The sequence below is a fragment of the Lepisosteus oculatus genome, chromosome 8 (genome assembly GCF_040954835.1).
Source record: "Lepisosteus oculatus isolate fLepOcu1 chromosome 8, fLepOcu1.hap2, whole genome shotgun sequence".
Classification (NCBI taxonomy): Eukaryota; Metazoa; Chordata; class Actinopteri; order Semionotiformes; family Lepisosteidae; genus Lepisosteus; species Lepisosteus oculatus.
Genome location: NC_090703.1, coordinates 9,622,866 through 9,644,309, shown reverse-complemented (window position 1 = coordinate 9,644,309; position 21,444 = coordinate 9,622,866). Strand labels below are relative to the sequence as shown.

The 21,444-nt window shown below is 38.4% G+C and overlaps 1 protein-coding gene across 1 annotated transcript; it reads left to right on the top strand.

Annotated features, from left to right (window-relative positions):
- The first annotated feature begins 248 nt into the window (after window positions 1-248).
- On the top strand, window positions 249-21,432 carry lin52 (lin-52 DREAM MuvB core complex component). The gene is made up of 6 exons (XM_006632369.3): window positions 249-353; window positions 869-943; window positions 1,516-1,553; window positions 1,760-1,826; window positions 3,233-3,316; window positions 20,726-21,432. The coding sequence occupies exons 1-6, from the start codon at window positions 278-280 to the stop codon at window positions 20,779-20,781; spliced, it is 396 nt and encodes a 131-aa protein (XP_006632432.2). The 5' UTR covers window positions 249-277; the 3' UTR covers window positions 20,782-21,432.
- Window positions 21,433-21,444: the final 12 nt, after the last annotated feature.

Sequence of the window (21,444 nt, the reverse complement as noted above, 5' to 3'; positions counted from 1 at the left end):
CATAGCCTTAGAAATTAAGACAAAACCCGCCCAACCTCGGACTCAATTGGGCGAAAACTCTCGTCATGGTGACATTCATTGGGTGTTCAAAACGTGAAGGATTCAAACCTCCATTTGACAGGTTTATCCTAATGCCATTCATTATGTTTAATCGCCAAAGTAGATTAAATGTATTATGTGTCAGTTACTAAATAAGTAAAAAAAATAAACGTAATGAGTACCAAATTATCAATGTGGTTTACGTATGTAATTAAATATTCAGAAATTTAAAAACTGCATGAATTTATCAGCAACGGCAAACAGGCCCCGTTGGTCACGTGATGTTGTTTTGAAAATGGCGTCTCCCAGTGGAGGTAAATTCTAATTTCAGGTTTATATGACTTTCTGGAAGAAGGGTTTAGAAAGCTTTTGCAGTTTCACCGAAAGAACTATTTAGACAAAATATCGCATTTTTGAAACTTAGGTATTTTCTTACGAATTGTCTTTTTAAATTTGAGTGGCCACTACGGAGATGCTTCGTAACATAGCTGTCGATTTGCTAGCGTGTTTTAATTAAATAGTAATTTAGGTATTGTATGTCGTACGTAATAGGATGGGTTTACATAGGTGTAGAGAACCACAAATGTGTATTTTGAATAGGATCGGACTTCTAACTCTGCATACTTGTAAAAGGGCAAAGAAGCTATAATGCTGTGCATTTTATGTTGTCAAATAATAGTTTTATTTCCGTTTACGTTATTTTCCTGATTAAGCTCTTTGTTAGTTATAACTTGTACTGCTATAATCGAGGTCATATATTGTACCTCGTTACAGGAAGCATGTAGACATTTATGATGTAAAGTGTAATGCATGTTGTTTTGTAATCAAGGTGATGACTTGGAGACCTCTCTGCTGAGCTTTGAAAAGTTAGACCGGGCTTCACCAGATCTGTGGCCGGAGCAATGTAAGTTTTGACCTCCCTCACATGTGCGCGAAATGTCTTTGGTACAAAAACGATTTGCATGTCTGCTATTCACACTTTCAAAACATTGCATTGGTCACACACTAGCAAGTTTCTAGACATTCGCGGTCTGGAGGGAAACTCCAATTCGTACAGTTCGCTAATACAATACTCTTCGAGTGCTTTCATAATGTGAATTTAAGACCCGGTCTGCTTGCTTGAGGTGTAGCATTATAAATGGTTATCTGGTAAGTTGTCCTGCAGTCCTCTTTTATTTGAGCTAAATTACAATGTTCATTTTTAATGATGTAGATCTCCTTTCTATGAAGGAGATAACAGATTGAGCATTCATGCTTAACTACAAGGTCCCAGGGCACTTGCCAGATTGAAGTAACGGTATAACCCTATTGCCTGGTCAGGTTTGTCCTTTCCAATTTTGTCTTTTCTTCTTCACGCTCTCAGAAATCAGCAGTCAACTGTTCCTGTACTGTTCTCCTGACCCCCTGACCCCTTTATCTTGGAATATGTCGGTTCATTGTGCATCAAGTTTGTTTTTTTAAACTTCTATATTACAGTGCCTGGTGTAGCAGAATTTGCAGCTTCTTTTAAAAGTGTAAGTGTTTTTTTGTGCTATGTTTCTTTTGCACATAAATAATAAACCTTCATGAACGTATTATATACTTTATTTTGTAGTTATTTCTCGGGAGAGTGAGTTGGGGGAATGGCAATTTACACTGAAGTGATCGAACCAAGAAGAATTGTTTGTATTTTTTTTATTGGCTTTGCCATTATAGTTCTGTTTTACGTTTCTTTCTGTAGCCAATAACCAACTCCCCACCCAAGTGGATGGCTGAACTGGAGAATGATGACATTGAGATGTTAAAAGGTAACAGTGTAGCATTGAGTATTGTAGTCCATCTGTAGTGTTGATTTTGAACTTGCTATGATTGTTCTTGTGAAGTAAGCTGTGGAGTTTGTGTGGCGTGGAGGTCAGCACTGTTTCCTCATAGCCTTTTTGTCCAGGGTTCGAACCTGGGCTGGGCTACCTTCCGTGGGGAGTTTGCATTTTATCTCCATGATCAAGTGGGTATTTGTTTGGTGCTTCTGTTTCTTCCCATCTTCCAAAGACATGTCGGCTGGTTTCATTGGTGTCTCTTTGTATGTGTACTGCAGTGTACCGGCAACCCATCAGTGGGAACTCAGTGTCTGCTGGGTGGGGCTCCCGCTCTCACACCTCTGCGTAGGATAACAAATGGGTGAAATATAAACCACTCTCAAACTCATTTTAAATTGCTGAAGGACCATAACTTGTCTTTGTCACGATAAAGAAGAATAGAATTATACAAGATATCTAATAGATATCTATTAATCGCTCCATCCAATTTAGGGTTAAGGGAGCCTATCCCAGCCACCAGATAACACGAGGCAGAATACACTCTGGGCAGGATGCCGGTCATTTGCAGGGCAGACACACACTCACACCAGGGCCAATTATCCCAGAAGCAAATTAACCTAATAGGATCATCGGAGGAAACCCACATGAACGCAAGGAGAACATACAAACTCCACGCAGATAGTACTGCAGGTCCTGAATTGAACCCAGGGCCCATCACCATGCCACCAGATGGAAGATAGACAGTGGAATAAAATGAAACATCCTTTTGAATATATTGGATTTGGGGAGTGAAACACGAATGTGAGATAAATTAGAGACTGGAAATGAAAAGATGGTAGAGAGTACAGTGTACCTGTTCTTCTAGATTTAGATAATCTATATCATGTGTTCTGTTCGTTTGCATGAGGCCATCCAAAAGTAGATTAAACACAATGTGAATTTTTGCGTGAAACAAAATAAATTTTTTCCATTATATTCTAACAGCATAAATTCAAAGACTAATGACATTTTACTTGAGTTATTAGAAATCATTTTTTAGTTCAGCATATTTAACCCTAAGAATTAGTAATAAGATAAGATATCTGTCTCACATGTACCATCTATAGCTCAGGGATAAGATATTGTATCTCAGTCTCTTGTTGTTAGCTCTTTGCAACCATATAGTTTTTTTTCTAATTCACTCAGCCCCTGATTCCCCCTACCAAAACAAAACGGCTCAACTTAAAACACTTTTCATCTGTGCATCTTATACAGTGGGACCCATGACATTTATTTGTTTGTTATTATATTTTTAGGAAAACTAGCCTAATTCCTAATATTTACTACATTTGACCTTAGCCTCTGGTTTTTCGTAAAAAAGGCCTGACAGTCTGAATTCGGTGTCTTCTTGTTTGCAGAATTAGGGAGCTTGACCACTGCCAACCTGATGGAGAAAGTAAAAGGGCTGCAGAATCTGGCCTACCAGCTTGGACTGGAAGAGTGTAAGTGACCATTTTGATACTTCAGCTGGTACTGTACTTCCACCACAGGATGAGAACTGAAGCATTGAATTATTTGTCATCTTTGATTAAATGTAACGATCATTTCACATTTTGGATCTAAGAAACCTTTATGAATTGTCAAATCAGTTCAGACCGACCAGTTGTAGAAATTATTATACAGTGCCTTGCAGAATTATTCATCCCCTTCCAGTGATGACCCATGTTGTTAATTTGCAAAGCATGTATATACATTTTTTTTAAATATGTATAAAAAGTATTTGAATGCTCAAACTGAATGCTTTAATGGGTGAAAGAATTTAATTGGCAGCTAGAAAACTGCATAGTAAAATCAAATATAATTTCTAGTCCTATATAATTTCAAATAGTCATATTTAAAACAACTTAAATATGTTATGTCCTCAAAATAATTGGCCTGATGTAACGTTCTGCAGTATATTCCACAGAAGACATAGTATACTGTAGTCCTTTAATAGAAAAGATAAAATAAGAAAGAGTGATTGAATCAGTTTCAGTTAAGTTTTCATCAGAAGCCATTTGTCATTCTACTGATCGCCTCTGGGTGGTGCTGTTAGCTTTCACCGTATTTGTAATACAAGTCTGTTGTGGTCTCTCTGCTGAGCTTGTGCACAATGTTAGCGTTTAGAGCTGACAGAAGGGATATTGCCCTACTTTAAAATGGATGATTCCAGCGATTTAACTTATTCAGAGCCTGAATGTAATATTTATCTTACCCTGTCATAAGTGTTCCTGGCTGTAATGGGTGCATTAGCCCTGCACTGTTAAAAATTTGGATGGCTTATTCAAGCATGTAACCATTATTATTCATACACAAAGCTCTTTCTTAAAATAATGTCAAAAACCTTATTTGACCATGATTTCTTTTAATCTCCATCTGCTTTTTATGAGTCAGTTTGCTATGTAATGCCCAACACAGCATAGGCTTTCAAGTTGTAGTCTCTCTACTCTGATAAAATAGGACATTGTGTATTGCTGATTCAGTGACATGTATTAGCTTGAGTGAAGACTTTATGATAACTACATCTCTTACTTGGAAAACTAAAAGAAGTCATTATTTTGAGCACTGATAGTTACGTTGGGATGGAGTTCTATAGTACCTAATTCCATGACTGCAAAGCATGACTGATGCCCAATCGTTCACAGCAAAGAATGTTCCTCTTTACATGGGAAAAATGATTTCTGCTTTCAAGCCTACTGTAGTAATCTCTGTACTGGTAAAGAACTCATTCTGTTTCATCTTCATTAATTTACATGATCCAAAAATATGGAAACAAAAATGATGTATAAAACTTGTGGAGCTGGGGATTGTACTTCGCATGCTTTTCTTTTTCATGTCAGTGTTATAATTAAACTCTTAGTTTCTCTTAGCAGATAGCCATTCCCTCTGTACAAATATGCAATCAAATAGGAAGTACTTTCACAAAAGCTATAAAAATGTATTACCTGCAAAAAAACTTTAGGGAAAAAAAGAATAGGATCTTAATTTTCTGAAATTAAATTGCCTACAATCCTGTTTGTCATTTTATCAAATTTTAAGCATTTAAATCTCAATATTGCAGGCTTCTAAAATCTGACTACACTAATATGTTAGATTCCCTGCATCTATATATAATAATCCATGGGATGGATTATGGTCATAAATGCTCCATTTTTTCAGGAGAAAGATGAGTACTTAATTTTCTGAATTTGTATATGAACAGAAAACAGCTCAGCATGGGCCATGGCAAATAGCCATTAAGGGATATTTGTGCAAGCTGTAATACGCTTCTTAGATAACTCGCCTGCTGCTTACAGAAGAGTAATAACCTAGAAAAAATAGTAGCTAAATAGAGTGCTTTTAATGTTGCCTGCAAACCTTTTTTCATATCATTCCATTTTGTTCCTTTTAAAAAACATAATTGAAAACGTGTTAAAGCCTAATGGATCTGCAGAAAACATATGTGGGTGGATTGAAGCTTTCCTTAGACTCGATAGTTTGCTATGATGGGGAATACAGTTAAAATATTTAGAAGAGAACATTTTCACCATGTAACTTATAAGTATAAAAAGAATACATTCTAAAGATTCAGCATCACAGCAAACAGGAAGATGGTCATCCTGACTTGGTTTAATATTCAAAGAAGAATAAATAAATGATGATTTTGTTAGCTGTTTCACAATTTAATAATAGCATTTTGTGCTTTAGGCAAGAGAGCTAGAGATGGAGTGGGCTCTGAGCTTTGTGCAGATTTGTAAAATTCCATCAAGATGTGATGATTAAACAAGGGTTGTTCTAGGAAGGATTATGCCAAACATGATTTGTCAAGGCTTTGCTTTTACCAGTGAAATAGGAATTAAATGACTGTTTAATAGAGAGAAACTTCTTAACTGTTACAGCTCTGCAGAGTATTTGTTTGAACAGAAAAATATTTAATACTTTTCATTTTTATCAGTCTACTTTAATGACCACTTCTACAACAAAAAAAAAAAAAAATTTAAGGAGTTGGCAAAAAGAAGAACAGATGTTTTTTGTGTATTTGGACCTAGCATCATGCAACAGTCATAGCGTGTACCCTATCAGAGGAAAGATTTAGAAGACAAACTATGAAGATGGACTTCCAGTCCACTGAGGCTTGCTCATTGACTATTTCAGATAGTACTGTCCTGAATAAAGGTGGAGAAGAATCTACACTTCACAATGTCTTCATTTCTTAGTATCAATCAGAGGCATCACTGTAGTCCAGCAGGCTTAGGACTGTGACTAATTGGGGCCTGTGCAGCTCCCCAATAGGAATTTCTACAGTAAAATTCGTATAATACCTTTACACTTTTATTAGTCAAAGTGATATCTCAAACAAATGACCTCTGTGTTGCCAGCATGTATTTGGTTTATTAATTTTGTATGCTTAGGTTTTCAAAATAATTTTAAAAACTTGAGATGACTCAGTGCTTAGACTGTGATCAGGAGATGATCCAAGCTTCTGGTTTTCAAGACGAGCATAACCAAGCAAACAACCCACAGCCTCCCAGTATAACTTTAATATAGTATGTTAATATGTGAAAGCTGGTACATTAGAATACAAACATTGCATTGTATTGTATTGTATTGGTTAAAAATGACACCTTTCCAATCTAAATGATTCTTGATCTTGAACTACAGTCTTTCTTCAGTGCTGAGGAGGCAGAGGGGAAGCATAATAATGATCTCTAAGCAAACATGCCATTAAGGTGACACAGAATTGGACTTGTGATGTCTGGAGGTCAGCCTTCTTCCAAACTAGTTGAGCCTGTTCTCATTTTATATTAACCTGAATAACATCAGGTGGGATTGTATAACATTTGACTTCTGTTCCTTAATAACTCAGGCTGGTGCAAACCTTTCACAGGGGCTTATGTAGCCTATATTGTTCAGCATGGACTGTGATGTCATAAAGCTTTAAAGCAAATCGTTGCAGTGCTGAAGCTGGATGGACAATAGACCCTCTATGAGTAGCTTCTGTGGCTTCTATTTACTTTTTCTGCTTTCACTGAACCCCTGCTGTTACTTGAGTCTTAACATCGGGATTAAATTTTCATAAGGTTGTAGTTTACCGATGTGCTGTGCAGTAGTATTATATAGAAGTTAAGATTTAAAGGACTTTTATTCAAAAATTGATGGAAGGAATTATTTAATGTATTAGTGTAAACAGACATATGGAGCTTTCAGTGAAAAAGCAATGTGATGATGTCATTGGGCTTTGACCTACATAGGACTAGTTTGGACGTATGGATAGGCACATGGAAAACCCAGGCTAGGCTCCTACACAGCATTTCCAAAAATGTGTATGCTGATTTCAATTTAAACTACACTGTACAACAGATGTGTTTCTAGAGGTTTATTAATTTTCTTTTTTGCTGTTGTTTTTCAAGTTCAGGTTTCTAAGAAAAAAGGTAACCATTGCTATATAATGCAAAATAAATACAGCAGTTTAAGTTTTAATGCTGGTCAAAAAGTACAGTTGTGTTTTGGCCTCTTCATGCGGTGCTCTTCAATATTGTTGAAGCTATTATTAGTTCTTACAGAGGCATGCTGCATTTTTAATAGCACATCTATAATGTGCCTTAGTTTAATTTTCTTCTCTTCCTCGGTGTCTGGGGAAGCCTTGTAAATCTTGGCCACTTTTTCATTATGGGGACCCATTTTTTATTGCCTTTAAATTAGACGGGAAAGCAGAGCAGGGTGGAGTTAGGATTTACTGCCCAGTTAATCGTGTGGACCTATTAAATGCTACAGAATACTAATAACCAGCACACAATCATGCAGAAAACTAACAGGGTGTCTGTAAAACAGCTAAGATTAAACAGATCACCAGGTTACATCATCACAGGCAGGCAGACAATTTGACCTGGCTTGAATGAATAGAATAGGAAGACGCTTTTGCATGTAAACTATGGATTTGCAAGGTTGTAATTTAGGAAGAGTTAAGCTCCACCCCCCTCCCTTCTCCTCTAAACTAAAAGTGTTATGTTTTGGAATTGCTAATTAATGAACTGATAACATATATTACAGTATTGCTATCTGCCATTACAGGGGGTCATCCAGGATATTCTTCTGGGTACAGCTGAGGGCAAATTCTGTTCCGTGTAGCTTTTTGTGGACGAGCAGCTGTGATACTCATGTGGCGATACTGCAGTTACTTCTACATCTAGAGTATATCAATAATTAGTGAAATGTTAAATTCCAACATTACTTTTAAATGGTAAAATGTTGACCACGTTGCATGACTACAGTCATTCAATCCCCAAAAGCAATGAACAGTACAATAAAAGCAAAGATACAGCAACACATACTTTATCAATTAATGGCATCAGACCTAATTAAATATAGATTCTTGCAGATGAAGAAAATGTAATTCTCTGTGTATGATAGTGCAGTCCAAGAAGAGTTTAAAAATTCATGACAAAAACACCAATGTAAGAATCAAAGCAACAATCATGCTGTGCAAAAAGAGCATATTGCAGACAAAAAGAGATATTGCTGCATTTGTTGTCTTTTATCTTTATGGTTACAGCTCTGGTTTTGTGTAGCTGTTTCGCTCAGAGCTTTGACCAATGAGATTGAAAGAAAGCAATAGTTTTTTTTTTGTGGTTTGTTTTGTATTTTAAAAAGGCAAAAGAAACAAATTGCAGGTGGAGCTGAAAGGGCCGCTCCCCTGTGGTCTTCGGCGGCCCCCGGGGCAGGGGGGCGCTTCTGCAGGCGAGACCTGCCCCCAAGTCCCACCGGGCCCAGCGCCTTGAAAAGGAGCACGCGTCTGCCCCAGCTGCTCAGCCCTGCTTAATAATGAATAGCCCCAGCACGGGCCGCTAAGTATTGTCATCAGAGCCTGCGTACACAGGGGAGTCGTGAAACAAGACTGATAACTAACGTTATTGATGGTAATTGAATTGAGATGGTTCCTCTGGGAAGAGCCAAGGGTTCTTGTGCTTTAAAGCACTTGTTGTTTGTTTAACTGTTTCCTTTGGGTTTCTTTCTTTCCTGCTGATTATAAATGGTCTCCTCTTGTCTTATAATGTCTCGCCTAATTTGTGTATAAAGGCGACAGGAGTCGTCACAGAGAGATCAGTTGAAGATGGGACAAATACTGACATTCGTTCTGATCTTTTGTCGGGTTTTTCAGGAGCGTTTCTCCAATCAGGATCCATGCTGGCTTTTTTAGTTTTATAGTTATGACCAAATAAATGACTGACTGTAACGGCTGACCGTATATTTTATTCAGAATGTTGGCGACCACTGTTGAGTAAAGTACAAATAGCCTACAAATAGCAGTAATGTAAGAATGTAATATTGCTTTGTTTATTTTTCTTATTAACATAAAAAAATGCAACTTTGATTCTAACCAATCTCTGATTAGTTAGAGATAGTAAGAAGGTGAACCAATCTCTTGCAAGCAAAATAAAATTTTAATTTCAGCTTTTTTTTTGGCTGACTATATATGTAAGTATTATAAGATTTACAGGAGGCTGTTTGGCTTCTGTAGCCCATTAGGTAGGCAGTGCCTAATTGATCCGAGGTTCGTATCCGTCATCCGGCCAGGATATGGGCTTCAGCAGCATGGTAGGGTAGCTTGTTCCCGACTCCCTCAACCCTTTGAGTTAAAGAACTTTCTCCTGCTCTCGGTTTTAAATGCACTAGTACAGGCATTGTGGTTGCTTTAAATAGTGTGAACGGTACCTTTAGAGTAGGAAAAGATGAGGGGGCAGGGTTACCACATTGGGCATTCAGTCCACAGACGGCCTCTGGCTGTCATTAACAAGCTTGATTGGTAACTACTACTTGAACTCTGCAGAGGTTCACTGGCACTGATTTACAACAGATAAAATGCTAAGCTAGCGTCACAACACCTGGGTCTCGCTGCTCTTTACCACCACATTCACTAAATGGTGCAAGAATGACTTAGCGGTAAATGTCTCTTTGTACCTGTAGGTAATTCTGAAGGTCAGACTTGACAGTTCTTAATGGGAACCCATTTACTGAAGCCCTATGAAGAGGTTTTCAGAAGATCAATTTTTGTCTTATTAGAAGAACTGTAGTGCTGAATATGATTGCATTTTTGCCCTACCCTGGTAATGCGATCGGATCTATCCATCAAGACTGCATGATGAAAGGATGAACGATTATGAAGTGTTGCGACTGACAAGCTTAAAATGACGAAGAGAGTGGCTCCCCCCATTTTTATTACAGAGGATTTATGATAAATAGATGTGCAAAGAATTTCTTGTTGAAATTCTGATTTGGATGACTGCAGTAGAAAACAGTAGAGTACACTGCTATCGGCCACTTTATTGCATCACAAAAAGCAGTAAATAATCACAAATGTTTTCTCACTAGTGTAACTTTTTTGCATGCTTTTGAAAATATTAAACACTTTTTTTTCCTTGCAACATAATAAATCATTTTATCTTGTAACATAAATACACTTTTACTTCTGAATGTAATTCTAAAAGTACAGCACATGAAGGGCAGATATTTTAAAAGCCTTGACTTTACAGGATTTAATGAAGTTTTTCACCAAATAAGTGGCAGGAATCGGACCAGTGTCCGTGTAGTTGTGTGCGATATGTTGGTGGAGAGTGAAAAGAACCTGTCAGTCCTCTGGACTGTTGCTAACACTAAGAGACTGTCTTGCTTTAAGTGCTATATTCCCCCAGACAGTGATTGTGGGACTGGAATCTCTGCATAATCTGTCGAAATGATTACGTATTTCTCAATGAAAGTGCTTTATTTCATACCTTTAGTTAATCGCGTATGGAATAAACTTCAGTAGCTTATTAAGCCTGTTTGCTTCTTTGCTTGTTGTGTTGTGTTTTTCTGTACCCGTATTCATACAACAGATTGAATCAGAAAATGATCTTGTTGCCAGTAGCTATGGGAGTTTTTGTTTCAGGATTATGTTCATCTTAATAAAGTTAACAGAGTGGCATCCAGGATGCAAATGAAATGAAAATTATTTCAGAATAACTACCTTGAATCTTCATTAATTAGTGATCTGTCACGTGACCCTGCAACAGGACTGGTCTTATACAGAAGAGAAAGAATGAAACTTGAGCACATGGCTCCTTTTGTCCTTCCCAATGCATCCTGAGCAGATCTGAAATGACATATAATTTACATAAATAAATTAGGATTTCATAGAATTTTTTCTCGGCTAATCACCGCAACGGTATGAACCTTTTGGGGCAATATAATGAATGAATTGTGACTGATTGCCTATTAATAAGGACGCTTTAGGAGCTGAGTCCCATACTGGGGCGTGTGTGTGTTTGTGTGCGTGTTAGTGTATGTGGTTGAGTGCAGATGTGCTGAGATGGGGAGGTAAGAGAAGGGGAGATGGGCACAGATATAAAGAGGAACCAGTGCCCCCCTGGGAAATCATAACTCGTGTCCGCATCTTAAATATTCCTGTGAAGTATCAATAAGTGGGTAATTGAATTTTGAACACAAACATGAGCGTCAGGTGGAAGGGGGGGGGGTGGAATGGGTAGTGGTGAGGGGGGGCTTGTCATCTTCCCTTTGCTCTGGGCGTCCCCAGGGACGGTGGCAGAGAGGATGGATGTTAAATCCATTAAATAAAGATTACACTCTGTAATAGCTCACTGTGGCAGTTGAAGAGGAGCAAAAGGGGTAGGATTACAGTCTGTTTGTGGCTTAATGAAACTGTATTAGGGCAGTCAAGATAAAAACGACTCTTGTTAACCTAGGTGGTCATCTGCCTTCAGTGCCAAATGGATCCATCTTAATTCTTATTTGCAACTGCAGGTCAAATAGCCACTTCCCTTTGCTAATCATCACCCTTTCCATCACACCGAGTGCGGGGATGGTTTTGGGAATGTTCTCATCACTCATCTGGGCTTTGGGGATTTTATGATGTTTATGTGCTTGTTTCTGTTTTAAGCAGGGGTCACTATAAAGCTTTTCATTCCGATTCAATTGCTTTGTGTTTTGTAAAACACGAAGAATGAATTTTAGATGCTTGCAGATGTGGTGTTCTTTAAAAGAATTTATATTACGTTGGGTACATAATACAAGTATGCCCTTTCTATGATGGTCCATATTCTTATTCTTAAGCCTTACTAGTGTAGCTCTGGGTTTGTGCTTTGGATTATTCTCCTGCTGAAAGCTAAATTATCCTCCCAGTTTTAAAGTCTTCAGCAGAGTATAACTGGATTTCCTCTAGTATTCACCTGTACTTTGCTATATCCATTTTTCCTTCAATCCATTTAATGTTTCCAGTCCCTGTGGAGAAAAAGCATCCCCATTGCATGATGTTGACACCACCATGCTTGACTGGGAGTTTCGCTGTCCTCATTTTGAGCCTTATGTAATACTTTGCAATTATGCCAAGAAGTTCCAATCTTGTCTTCTCTAACCACAAAACATTTTGCCACATGTTTACTGTATCCCTTAAATGCTTCATTGTAAACACTTGTAGATGGCTTATTTTTAATAGTGGCTTCACTCTTGGCCACCCTCTCATACAGGATCGTCTTGTGACATGTTTGAGGTATCATTTACTGATGCTCATGACTTTATCCCAATCTTTCTTTGAAAGCTTCCTTAATTTCTTGAAATTCAGTAAGTGATCATTGAACCTCACAGAAACAGGTGTTTTATCCTGAAATCATGAAAACCATTGTTATTGCACTTAAACAGAGACCAATTCAACTTAATGTGTTGCTTATGCCACAGCAAAGGGTTGAATACCTATCCCATCATGACCTTTCAGTTTTTCTTTCATACTAATTATATTTTTGTTTTTTTGCTTTGTGTGAATAGGTTTTTCAATACTGTATACCAGTAATATGCATTAATTGGTGCTTCAAAGTGCAAGCAATAAATTATAAAATACATGCTAGCACTTTAACATTTGCAAGGCACTGTATTTTGTTTTTTAATAGCAAAATGAGCTTTTCAGTTTGTATCAGTCTGAGGATATGTTCTGTTAATCCCATTGAATAGCTGGGTGGCACCACTCAGTGACTGGTAAGGTCTGCAGGTCTGACTTGCAGTACTGCATGGTTTGGCATTGTGACACGATCTTTAGAAAACATTGGAGGGAGAGTGGGGTGGGTGAAACAGTCTTCTGCTGTCATTACAGAAGATTTGCATTTAACACTGTAGTTAGGTTCTTGTGTATACCCAAAATCACAACACCCCCCTCAGACTCTCCTGTTCCCCTCCCTTGATTAAAATCAATCATAATTGTATTAGTATTAGTATGTGTATGTATATAGTTTAAAGTATTATGAAAACAGTAATACAGAAAATACAGTACTGTACAGTCTACAGCGATAAGAAAATGCAGGGAACACAGTAGATGCATAGCTCTCACAAATACTTTTCTCGGTCTCTAATTGCATGAATCAAAGATTCATTCTTGCCACACAGGTCATTGCCATCTCTCCCCTTGTTCAAAATCTTGATTTATTCATTTAATATCAGGCACTTTTCTTGACTTACCTTTCACCAACCACATATGCACAAAGTCACTTACAAATATTTAGCGTAAAACGTACTTATTACTTTTTTGCTCTATTATGTTTAAATAAATGTGATGCTTTACCTATTAACTTCAATAACTCTGTTGTTCAGAGTTCAATAATTCCACATTTTTATAATTGCTGACTGAAACTTTAAACATTCCTCTTACTCATCTGTCTCATTTCTTCTTGACTCTCTAACATCTGTATCACTGATGTTTCAGTTCTTTTAGGAATTCTTTATAAAATTAGCTATCCTTTTTCCAGAATACATTCAAAATCAAATGTCACTTTCCAATGATCTAAAAGAAAAAACAATGCACGTATACTTCAGACGTGTTTCTCAAGGTGAAGTGTTTGTAATATTAAAATTGCATTTATGCAAACACTTCTGAGTTCGTCTCAGGTTTGTCTTTATGCCAGTCATTATGAGCTAGGAGCCCCACTACACAGCAAATCTGGTAGAAATGTGAGAAATGTCTTTACCTGTTGTATTACATGGGAAATTTCAGGCCAGATTGTACAAATCCATAGAACAATTAAGGCAGGAAACTAGGATTAATGCCTCTACTCCGCTGAACAATGCTACAGGATCTGTAATGAACAGTATTCAGGACCTTGGTCTAAAGTCGCATCTGAAGGACAGCACCTCCTACAGCACAGTGTCTCTGGTCACCATAGTGGGGCTATAGTGCAACATACTGGCCCACCAGGATACCTCAAAAATAGTACCTAGATTTCCTTTGAGGTCCCCCAGTACTGACGAGGCCCAGTCTTGCTTAGCTTCTGCAATCTGTGAAAATCAGGCTAGACGGTGATAAAGCTGTCGTTGTTTTCAAGTTTGATTTTTCAGTGGTACTGATGCAGTGCAACAGTAAAATAACTAAATATGGGAAATAAACAGCAAGCAAAATGATGGCTAATACAATCCAGTTGTCAGTCAATATGGATAGTAGCTGTAACAAGTTGCTGATTAACTAAGTACAGAATTTGTAATTGACCTTTCTAATCAACTAAACAAATCTCAGCTTCCACCTAATCAGTATTGATCTCCTGATTCTCCTAGAGACCCAGAGAGTTACTGGCAGCACGCGCAGTGCATGTCTGTGTGTGTGTGTGTATCTCTGTGTGTGTGTGTCTGTTAAAGAGGCAGGAGGTCATTTTCTGAATTCAATCTGATCTTGCGATGCAAATCATTTTATTTTCATACCGGGAGGAAATTGAGGATAAATTGAAAACTAATTAACGACCTGAGCAGAAGGGCAATTGCCGGCAGTCTCGCGGGAGACAGCGGACCGGAGCCGCAGTCCTTCATTGTCTCGGCCGCCAGAGAGGGGCAGCAGCAAGAGGAGCCGATGGGAAAAGAATTTCGTCAGCTTGGCCCTTAAGAAGCCTGCGGGTTATTTAATGAATGTCAGCAAAAATCAGTGAGACAAATCTAGGATTGGAAGATTGGTTTACAGCATGGTGTTGATGGCTCAATTGGAGCAGCCTGTGCAGTTGTGTAAAGGGCTGGGAGGTTTGGCTCCTGCTTCTGCCCAGATATTTTCAAGATTTATCGGTGATGCATTAGTATAAGCAGGAAAAATTATTTCTACATAAAATATACTTTGCTGATTCCTCCTGCCAGGCTGCTGTATTGTTAAGTAATGACTTTTGAATAAAACCTGGAAGCCCTCCATTGCCAGTATTAAATAGTACCTTCAATACAGTTTTTTGTGATAGAGTGTATAAAGGACCTATAAATAATCATCTTGATTTGTAAATAGTGAGCAAATTGGACTTTGAATCTGTGCCTTTATATACTTCCTAATCATTTTTTAGATAAAGAAAAACATGCAGTCTGTGAAGCTGAGTTTGATAGGATAAGTCTTTGAGAGTGCTGGGGCCCTGGGTTGAATTCCTGGGGCGCTATCAGTGTGGAGTTTGAATGCTCTCCCTGTTGTTGTGTGGGTTTCCTCCAGATGCTCTAGCTGTCTCCCATACTCCAAAGACATACCGGTATGTTTATCAGCCTCTGGAAGATTCAGCCCTAGTGTGACAGTGTGCATGTTTGTGTGTGACCTGCAGTGGACTGGTGTCCCATCCAGGGTGTATCCCGACTTCTACCCATTGCTTGCTGGGATAAGCTCTGGTTCCCTCGTGACCCTGTATCTGATAAAGCGGTTAGAAAATGGATTGGTAGATCGAAGTCTTTGAGTCTAAATTCCACATCATATTCAGAAAAAAAGAATTACCAAATTAAAAGTCATAATCTTAGATTAACAAAAAAAAATACTGGTATTTTTTTTTTTTAGTTTTACCATTAATGAGATAAAATGAGTTTTCACATGGATTGCCATGAGGTCTCCTGAGTTGATTCCTTAAAGGCTGTCGCACTGTTTGGCTGTCTTGCGGTAACCCTTCTCAGCACAAGCCTCAACAGAGTCTGCACCCCCTTCCTTCCCTCCCGCAAGACATAATGAGCACTTTCAAAAGTAAATAAAGTTGGATTCTGCGTCCCCTGCTGTAATTTCTTCTAATATGAAAATGATATCGCCGTGGCAGTAATTACGGGTCATCCTAATTTATTTCACACCTCTTGATTCTGATAGTTTCATTCCTTTAAGGGTAGGCTTCGGTGTCACGAGCTGTGATTATTTTGTTAAACGTTATTTGAATAGACAGCAGTGAGAGAAATTAATCAATCTGAATCCAATTAGCATCATGTTTAACCTGATGATGGACACCTCAAGGTGAAACGGCCACAGTGCTGCTCCAGCATTATTATTCAGAGCGGCTCATCTCATCTAAATTACAATTCAGTGTGCTTTTTCATTAGCTTCAGGGAGTGGAGATGGGTAACTCTTTCGCAGACATGCAGAGATGTTGGGTATATATTTAGGACTTGGATCAAGTGGCTTTGTCTGGCGGTATAAAAATAATCAGAGCTTTTATTTGCTATTTCTGCTGTGAATCAAACAATGTGCAATTTGCAAATGCGATTCTGATAATTTTGTCCATCCCAGCAAAGCCCAAAATTCTGGGTATAAACTGAAAGGTTACGAATAAGAGGAGGCCTTTTATGCAGTTCTAAAATGGAGCATTTCAATTGTGTTTTTGTAAAATGATATTAGAATGAAAATTGTCACATGTAGCTTGTGTTGTTCATGATTATTCAAAAATTATTCATTTTGCCTGACAGCAATTGAAACTACTCATCTCGGTAATCTTGTTTTTTCTAACCAAATATGAATGTCTAACCAGGCACAAATATTTGACATGTATCAGCTGTGGAAGCTGGTGTGTGAAAAACAGGTTGTAAATTGGATTTAGCTCTGTCTCTACAACTAAAAGGTTTCTGCCACTTGGAATGGATCAGTTCCATGTAGTGGATCTGTTTTTATGGAGCAATTTAAGCCTGCTGAAATTCTACAGTGATCCCTTCCTTGTCAGGAAGTAGGATTTTAAAGATGCGCAAAATAGATCTGTATTACGGAACTTTAACACTAGAGACTTCTGGCCCAACACATGGAATCTCAGCTGTGATTTAAAGAATGCAAGAAAATTGTCCTTACAGGTAATGCATGTCTTTCAGTGGACCAGGAACTTGTTTGTAAGTCTGGGGGGTATGTCCTGTTTCATAGCATGTTGACTAAACACTGGATACTCCCTGTTGCGTCACTTGATTAGTTGTGACAAGAAGCCAGGTAGATAGAGTCACAGCCACACAAATGTGTCTTGTCTTGGTTAGGAATACACAGCCAGGGAACCTTTCCTTGTGTTTTCCCATGGTGAGGGTAAAACAGTAAAACTGAAAAACTCACAATGGAAGCCAGGCCCAAAATGGAGGTTAAGTGAAAGGTGCATCATGCCATTTTATTTTCCAAGAGAATTTCCAAAATATTATGAGATGGAGTGAGGAATGAACAGCTTCCAGCCAGGCCCCAACAGGTTCAGCATATCTAATTTCTGTGCATCTGTCTGCTGGTATCTGATGTCCCAGCTTCCCAGATCCCTGCATGTTCCATCAGCACACTGAAGAAGAGTACATCCACAACCCCCCTCACCCTCCCCTTGCTGCCACCAGACAGCCTGACACGTGCTCTGTCACTGTGGTATCAGCATGCCGTGTGTGTTGTTGTTTTGTAAGTCAAAAATGAACAGATGTTTGTATAAATTACCTTCCTGTCTGACGTCTTGCAAATTAAATACGCAGTGTGCATTTATAAACAATTCTGCTTGGGGAAAGGGGGTTATAGAGATTGGTGGGTGTATTGGGGGGGTCCGTTTATTAATTCTAGGTTGATGCGGCTCTAACATAATGCAGATGACGAGAGTTTGGGGGTAGATTGTTGTCTGCTTAAAGGGTGCTATGGCTGTTGCCATTCAGAGATTGAAGATTTTTAATAATCCGTCATGCAAAAGCTTATGGCGGAGCTTCAATACCAAAGTGTATTGAAGTGCTGATTTTTAGCCTTCTGTCTGCAGTTTTCTACTGCAAAAAAAAATTCAGAGATCAGTGTAGGAGTTATGTCAAAGGTTTCCAGGCTCATCCAATTGCAAAATGTAAAAAAAAATAGGTTGGTAAGAATGGTGCACTTTTGAAATTTCATCTCAGCCATTCATTTTATGCAATTATCATACAGTAACCTTTTAATTCTTATGAATGAAATTGAATATCCACTATTCTTAAGCCATCTTAATAACAAAGAGAAACTAGAAAATGTAAAGCAGTTTGGAAGTCTTCCAAATAAGTCTGTCCCTGCACACTGACATTAACATCACCCACAAACTGCAAAAAAAAAATCCTTACATTCCACTGTAGCCAGATCTTCTTTATTCATTTCAATGTGAAATAAACTTCTGAGCACATATTAAAGGAGCGTTCACAAGCCAGCAGGCTCGAAGCAATTTCAAATTTGGGGCCCACAAGCAAACTGTGGAACAAAGGGAGTAGATTGCATGAGTTCATTTTTTTTAAATATGCTTTTGGATCTCTTGGTAAAAAGGGTGAAAATCCTGTGGAAAAGTTAATTTCTGCGCTGTGTGAGGCTTGTTCTCCATTTGTACATTAGCCAATGCATTGAAAAACTGGGGAAGGAGGAGCATTAAGAGTTATAAAAGTTGAGGGGAATATTGCTGTTGGTTTAGCTTTGCACTAGCGATTGTGTTAAGTGGTGTTATGTTGGAATGCTTTTTTTGTGTTTTAGTAGCACATTTTATAAGGTGTTGGTGAGTGCTCGAGTGTGCATAATTCTTACATTCGTTCTATAATTGCTGTTCAGCTTTGGGGCTATTAAAAATGTCCTCTATAGCATTGTGTTTTATTAGATGACCACTGAATAATACATGTCTTTTTCTACCACATTGAATTATCTGATGGCTTAAATTTTCTGGAGCAGAGATGTACTTTATTTCACTTCAGTCTTGCCATTTAGAACCTTATTCCTGCAAAAAAAGATCAGAGACGGAACAGGTCTGCACTGTGGTGACACCTGAAAAATGCTCCACAGTAGAAACATTTTCTCCTTTCTATTTTTCAGTGGAATCAACCTTGTTCCTAATCTCTGTAGGGTTTGCCTAGCTCCATTGCTGTTAATAGATATTTAACACACTACTGAAGTCCATAGTGTATTATTTTTTTTAGGAAAAATGTGAAAGTTTAACTTTGCCATAGAATTATTTTGAATCGCCCTGAGTTTCCTGATTGGCTGAGCATCGTATTGGATTGGAAGTAAACTAGTCACATTGCACCAAAGAGGGTAGCCTACAGAACAATAGTTTGGTGATACAGTACAAGAAAGAGGATTAACCAAAGAGAGTCTAGTTAGAGCAGTAATTCTGATTTGTCTTTCAGTCTTTTTAGTCCTTTAACTACAATTATTTGAATTCTATAAAAGCAACTATTAACTTTGTGAGACTACAGTCCTGGCAAGGATGCAGCACTGCCTGCTACCAGGCAGTGAGGTTATGTGCTCTTCAACACTTAAAAGCTAGAGAAAACACTTTAAGAGCTGTTGCGTATAAACGAGTCACAAGATGGTCCACAAAATCCCCTTTTTTGTTTTTAATTTAGTATAGTCATAATTAGACTTTCATCTCCCAGAAAGCTACAGAAATGTTAAGGCATCAAAATTCAAATTAAACCCTGCTTAGAGAAATGAATCTAATTCTTATCAAGGTGAGAATCATTTCACTTGATATTATGCATTGCATCTTACCAGTTACAAGAGCAATAATAACGGCAAGCAAGAAAGAGTTTGAGTAATGCAGTCTGAAACAGAATTCAGACCGTCAGAGCTGACTGGCCAGGCCTGTGTGTTCTCATTCCGAAGAAGCGTGCAGTGATTCGTGGCCCTGCATGCTGTGCACACTTTCTGTAGCACTTGTCAAGCAACAGAAGGGGTGCTGACCTCTGCACTCCCGACGAATTTCACTTCTCACTTTTCGCTTTCCCACTCCAGCCTGGGGATTGGCCGTTCTCTGAAAATTGGTGCATACGCTCACCAGCTGCTGTGGTCTGGATTTATTTACAGTACACTGATGGGATGGCCGTGTTTAGTCCGTGAAAACATTATAATTGTAGTCCTTGCTGTCTGTCAAACGAGATTATTTTTTCATACTTTCTGCCATATAGAAAGTTCTTTTACAGTGCCTTCACATTAATGTAGCCATATTAATTTTTTTTCTGTTTCATGAAACCTGTTGGTTGGGTACCTTTCACTGAGGATGTCTTTATATTTTGCTTTATAGTGTATAGCACCTCTTGATCATGATTTCACTGTATTGCTTATTTAAGTATTGTCTTCTCCAGCTTTAGGGTAATTTCCCAGATTTAGTGTCTCCAGTGGACACACATTGTTGACAGGTTATCAGCCTTCAAGAACTTAAATGTGATAATTCATGGCAAAATATCTTACTGACAAACCTAAAGGCTAATCATCAAGATGAAGTGGGGCTTTTATGATTATTAAATTGTTGCTTATCGAAATTTTTTTTTAATAATAATTACTTACACTTATATAGCACTTTGCTGGACACTCTACTCCAAGCCCTTTACAGGTAGCCCCACCTGGATGATGTGACGGCAGCCATAGTGCACTAGTACGCTCCCCACACATCAGTTATCAGTGGGGAGGAGAGCAGAGTGATTAAGCCAATTCAGAAATGGGGATTATTAGGAGGATGATTGGTAAAGGCCAATGGGAAATTTGGCCAGGATGCTGGTGTGCGTGTGTGCGTGTGTGTGTGCGTGCGTGCGTGCGTGTGCGTGCGTGCGTGTGCGTGTGCGCGTGCGCGTGCGTGTGCGCGTGCGCGTGCGCGTGCGCGTGCGCGTGCGCGAATTTACCTGCATTGTCTAATTGTGAGATAACCTTTGTTTGTGTTTTTCAGCCAGAGAAATGACCAGAGGAAAATTTCTGAATATTTTGGAGAAACCCAAGAAGTAATCGTCTTTGGTCAGTAGGACTTCAGTAAACAAACGTGTGATTGGTGATAAGATTGAAGAACACTTGTAGAGCATCTCCACAGTGTGCAGCAGGCTCTCTTACTGCGGCATCATGAACATTCGGGACACCTGGAAAAAAGCACCCGGGAGTGAACTGAACAGGCCAGTCTTGTACATGCCATTGATGTGTAGCCATTTTGTCAGTTCATAAATAGACTTCTGACTTAATTTCAACAAACTGACTTCTCCCTTATTGATCAGTGACAGTACTACAAAATTGGAACCACAGGAGAGCAATCACCTTGCAAAGCTACATTGCCACAAATGGTACTCAAGCATCCCAGAATTCATCCCACGCTTGTAGACTCACCAGCTTCAGTGAGCTAAAGCCCCACAGTTTTGAATCCAGTACGGCTTTCAAACGTTTTCTTTTTCAACCAGCTCCAGGACGATACGTTTCATTTCTGTACTTGCACTAGTAAGGTAGCCCTCCTTAGACTTTCTCTCTGAGTTTTTTTTTTTATATATATATAAATGTCTTGTTTTCTGTACCATTCATCTTATTGCAATTCTACATTAACATTTTATTGTCTCTTTTAAGTGAGTTCTGTGTTAAACTGTAATTGTGAATAAAATAATTTTGAGACTGTTAGTTTGAGTATGA

What these genes read in the sequence shown, in the direction of transcription:
- lin52 (XM_006632369.3), top strand. Translation starts at nt 278, where the DNA reads ATGAATTTATCAGCAACGGCAAACAGGCCCCGTTGGTCACGTGATGTT. An exon ending in AATGGCGTCTCCCAGTGGAG is followed by an intron (nt 354 to 868) that starts GTAAATTCTAAT and finishes TTTGTAATCAAG; the next exon opens with GTGATGACTTGGAGACCTCT. An exon ending in TGACATTGAGATGTTAAAAG is followed by an intron (nt 1,827 to 3,232) that starts GTAACAGTGTAG and finishes TCTTGTTTGCAG; the next exon opens with AATTAGGGAGCTTGACCACT.